This window comes from Petaurus breviceps, unplaced genomic scaffold, assembly GCF_028583685.1.
Source record: "Petaurus breviceps papuanus isolate PSGF00001 unplaced genomic scaffold, PetGlider_PUasm1.0 37, whole genome shotgun sequence".
NCBI lineage: Eukaryota > Metazoa > Chordata > Mammalia > Diprotodontia > Petauridae > Petaurus > Petaurus breviceps.
Window position 1 is genome coordinate 42,659,518 of NW_027186296.1, and position 5,086 is coordinate 42,664,603.

General features: G+C 47.1%; 1 protein-coding gene across 1 annotated transcript; it reads left to right on the forward strand.

Moving 5' to 3' along the window:
• The first annotated feature begins 942 nt into the window (after positions 1-942).
• On the forward strand, positions 943-2,971 carry LOC138168539 (C2 calcium-dependent domain-containing protein 4A-like). Its single transcript, XM_069097517.1, has 2 exons — positions 943-1,322; positions 1,521-2,971. Exon 2 carries the CDS (start codon positions 1,562-1,564, stop codon positions 2,861-2,863), a length of 1,302 nt encoding a protein of 433 aa, XP_068953618.1. The 5' UTR covers positions 943-1,322; positions 1,521-1,561; the 3' UTR covers positions 2,864-2,971.
• Positions 2,972-5,086: the final 2,115 nt, after the last annotated feature.

The following is a 5,086-nucleotide window of genomic DNA, read 5'->3' on the forward strand; positions in this document are numbered from 1 at the left end:
GATTGAACAAATTATGGTTATGTTAATGTAATGGAATACTATTGTTATATAAAAATGATGAAGAGGTGGTTTTGGAGAAGCCTGGGAAGACTTATATGTACTGAAACAAAATGATTAGAACAAGAACAGTTTATACCAGGAGTGGGGAACCTGTAGCCTTGAGGCCACATGTGACTCTCTAGGTCCTCAAGTTTGGCACTTTGCTGAATCCAAACTTCACAGAAAAATCCCCTTAATAAAAGAATTTGTTCTGTAAAACTTGGACTCAATCAAAAGGCTGCACCCAAGGACCTAGAAGACCACATGCGGCTTGCCTGCAGTTCCTCATCCCAGATTTATGCTATAATAATATTGTAAAGAGGAACAATTCTGAGAGACTCAAGAACTCTGATCAAAGATGTTCAACCATGATTCCAACCATCCAGGGAAGAATCCTGCCCACCATCATGAAAATGAAATGTCTGATTAATATGCAGAATAAGGAGCCACATGAGAATGTTTTGCTTGATTATCCTGCCTGCCTTTGCTCTTTTCTTTCCTTCTTTCTTCCTTATTTTTTTTTTCAGTTGGGGGTGAGTAAAGGGGGGGAATGCTTTTGATAACTGAAAAAAAATTTTGAAGTTATTTTAAAAATTCTGAGGTTGCTGATTCTGCTCAATGGATGTTTGTATTAGGGAGGGTGGAGGGAAGCTGTCTTTGACAGTTACTGGAATAAGCTGTAATCAATTTCTGGGTCTCAGGGGTTGCACTGCAGCACAATTGGGCGTGTAATTTCATCTGAAGCATAAAGAAAACCCAGTCCACTTCCTATTTCCTTGCTCTGCCTCACTCTCTCCATATGCCAGGAAATTTGCCTAGGATGTATCTCCTTTACAAGGACGGTGGGAAATTCAGCAACTACTAATTATTTCTAATCTGTGACTGGAAGACCTATCCTTTTAAAACAACTTTGAAAGTTGTCTTTTCCAGGATGCAGATACAACTCCTTTTCCCAAAACAGTCCAGAGACCGCAGCTATTCAACTGCGAAGAATTTGAACTTCAGCGACCTAGAGAGCAATTCCCTCTTAGCGGGCCTCTCTGGTGAGGTAAGAGGCGGAGTTGGCCAGTTTTTTTTTCCTGCTGTATCCGCTCATCCATGGTCTCCATTGGCTAAGGTCCTTTGGGGCCAGGATATAAGAGAACGGATCAGTTGTCCCTCACTCCAGTGCTAAAGGAAAAACCCCAAGTCGCAGCATCTTGAAACCGACCAGTGAGTTAACAGTTCAGCAGTCAAAGCTACGGGTGACTGAAGGAAGAGAGGAACTACTTGAGTTTTAAAAGGTAACCTGTGCAATATTGAAAAATTATTTGTCTGAGCATGTGTGTGTGTGGGGAAATACACGCGTAAATTTGTTTCTGAGTATGTCTGATCAGGGACACTGGGTTTAGAGTTTATGTTAGTCGAATGGAACAGTGGGAGAAGGGGACCCAATTGTCTCTTGGGGAAGGAAGCTCACACTAAGTTTCTTTCTTCAATAGGAGTATTTCCAACCTCCTCTCCCTGCCTTAGAGCTGGGGAAATGCGACTTTTAGAGAAACTACGCGACTCTACGGGGGTGAGCACGGTCCTGGAGACCGAGAAGGTAACGGTGGATCTCCAGTCCAAGAGTCCTTCAGTGTCTCCGTTCTGCAACGTGCTCACTCCGGGGCGCATCCCGGCTTTCTGCATCCCGCCCCGGCTACCTTCCCACACCGTTCCTGCTTTCCAGACTCTTGGTGCCTCTACCTCCACTCCTCGACGTTGCACAGCAGAACCTGACATGTGGCCTCACAGTCGGAACTTAAGCAGCAGTAATGGGGAGGAGGAGCTGCGGCCAGTGCTTGTGGGAGCCAGGAATGTCCCGGACCTCACTGACTGGGACCCGCGCTCGCAGGCTGCGCTCTCGCTGCCTCACCTGCCCCGCCGGCCGACGTCGTACGGCTTCTGCGCGCTGCTGGAGAGCCCGAATACCCGCCGCAAGGAATCTCTTTTCCTCGGGGGCTCTGCAGCCGCTGCTGCCCTTCTCTTGTACTCCCCGCGGCCTCGGGCTCACACCTATTGCGGTAGCGGCGGCACCAACGCTTCCTATAACCCACGAGGTCAGAGGGGCGCCCCAGACAGTCCAGACACCGCCTCCTCCTCTTCTGCCAGCTCGTCTCCCTGCGCTTCCCCGCGGCCCCGGGACGCTCCCGCCTCGCGCTCCGGGAGCCGTCCGCGCTACCGCCGCCTCCTCCGGGCCCCGGACGCTCTCTTCGGCCGGGCGCTGCGAGCTAGTGGGAGCCGCGTTCTCGCCCGGGCCCGCTCGATCTCCAGCGCTGAAGATGATGACGAGGACTATAATGCCGTCTCGGACGCAGGTCGCGTCACCCTGCCAGCCACCTGCCAGCCTGACTCTGCCCGGACACAGGTCTCATCCCCACCCCCGTCCCCGTCCCCTCTGAGCCCACAGCAGGCGCGCCTAGAAGTCGAGAGCACCGTGACCCTGGGCCACGATGGCGGTGCCCTGCACTTGGCCGCCGAGTACTGTCCGGTGTCCCAGAGGCTGCGCATCCGCCTGCTCAGAGCCGAGGGTCTCTACAGCGGCACCGCAGAGCCGGGGGCCATCGGCTGCAGAGTCAGCTTCACTTTGGTGCCTCGGGGCAAGACGCGCAAGCAGCGCAGCGCCGTGGTCCGACGGAGCCGAAACCCTGTCTTTAACGAGGACTTCTTCTTCGACGGACTGTCGGAGGACGACCTGCGCCGCACGGCTGTGAGGGTCAAGGCCGAGAACAAGGGCCGCGGCCTGGAGCGGGACCGTTTGCTGGGCCGGGGAGAGCTGGAGCTGAGGTCCATACTGCTCTGACGGTGGCCCAGCTTCACTCCTCCCTTCCTGGTGCTTTCTGTTGACTCCAAGAGGCCCAGGCCCTGGCAGCTATTTTGTAAAAAAGAAATAAAGTTTTATTTATTTTTACTCAAATGTTTTTTTTTCCTAATTTAGAATTTAACTGTTAGAAACATGCCACAAAATAGGCTTTGATATTAAAGGAAACAAAAGTAATTACACTGATTTCTACTAACATAACCAATTCATAGCATTCTGATCCATTTTCCACATTCAAACAAGAAAGGATTGGTTTTGAGTGGAGTACTGGGAGGTGGGGGTGGAGGAAAACAGGGTTCCATATTTGTTTAGGTAATAACCTCCCTACAGGTGCTTCTTTGATCACTTCTTCCCTGTTTCTAAGAGAAATACACTCTCGTTCTCAGAAGAAACACACAGCAAAATATGTTCACTCTGAATCAAATTCAACAAACATTACAACTTACAATCTACTAGAGGAGACAGACCTACAAAAATAATAATAAATGTAGAATGTGATGGGGGCAAATGGGAGATCCAAGCCCAGTACTTAAGAACAATTTGAGGAGGGAGAGATTACTTGCAGCTGTTTAAGGCTCCTTGAATTGGTAGTAAGGGAACTTGATCTTAAGGGAAGAGAGGGACCTTGAGGTGAGTCACTTGACCTTACTGGGCCTTGGTTTCCTCAGCTGTAAAATAAGAGGGTTTAGTTAGATGGCCTCTGTTTTGTTTTGTTTTGTTTTTTCTTCCAATCCTAGATTTATGCCTTTCAGGCATAGGGTACAAAAACATTTTTCAATGCAGGAAGGCAGGAAATTGCAGGATGAAAGGAATACCTTAGCTAGAATATTGAGTAAATGAAGAATAATTTAAAATGAGATTGAAAGTATAGGCTGGGATAAGATTTTGAAAGGTTATAAAAACCCTATTATGCAAAGACCTTTGGTAGAAAGGGACATGATCAGAACTGGGAATTAAAATTATTTGGGAAGCTGGGTGAGGATGGATTCAAGACTGGAGGCAAAGAGACCAATTAAGAGGCTATTACAGTATTCCTGGGGGGAGTTGTGAAAGCTTGGACCAAGGTGGTTGCAAGTATGAGCCAAGACAAGGAAAGGCAAGATACTCTTAAGAGGTAGTATGGATGAGACTTGGTAATAGAATGTAAGCTTCTTGAGAAAATGGACTTCTCTTACTTTTTCTTTATATTTCTAGGGCTTACCATGATTCCTGGCACATAATAAATGCTTTTTGGTTGATTGATTAGCTGTAAGGAGTCAAATAAAAGGAAGAGTCAAAGTTTATCACCTGGGAGGAAGACCGTGTCATTAATGGAAATAGGGAGATGATGTAGGTGTAAGAGGAATATAGTTGACTCATTTTAGGATTTCTTGATTTTGAGGAATGTTGGGACATTCAGGTGGAGATGGTTATTATGCAGTTGGAGACATAGAACTAAAGGTAGAAGAAGAAATCTGGGTAGCATTTGGTACTCGTCTGCCTGGCGGTTCAGTGGTTCCCTGCTGCATTGATATTTCTCCCCATTCCATGCTCTGCTCCTCTACTGCCAGTTCATATCTTTGTTAGATGCCAGCTGTGCCTTCCTGGGGTCCCCATAGATGTAGGGATACAATGCTTCACATTATAGGGCTCTATCCAGATTCCCATGTATTTGGTTCATTCCCTCTAGGGACATGTGTATGCAGTGGTCTTTAGTACATATCTCTTTTCAGGTGTGTATGCTTCTCAGCGTCCCTACCCCTCGAATGGATGCCCATCTGTATTAGCCACTACCCACAGGTCCAAATGGTGCTGCTCTGTGAGGCCTGAGCCTTCTCTCTAATACCCAAAAGCAGTCACCATCTAGCATCCTCTTTGCATGAAGAAGGTGGAGAGGCTGATCAGGGCTTCATGACTATGTAGATTTAGGTTTCTTCTTCTTCATCATCATCATGTTCATTAATTCTTCAAACATTTAATATGCATCTAAGATGTGTAAGATCCCAGGTTAGACTGTGTTTATAGATAGAAGGCAGACATTGGGGAGGGGCACAAAGATGAATAATATTAGCTCATATTCATATAGCACCTTGAGCAAAGCACTTTAATGTATTATCTCATTTAACCCTTCTAGAAACCTAGTAAGGTAAATTATGTTATCCCCATTACAGATAAGAAAATTAAGACTCTGAGAAATTAATGGCTGTTTGAGGCAGCTAGGTGGCC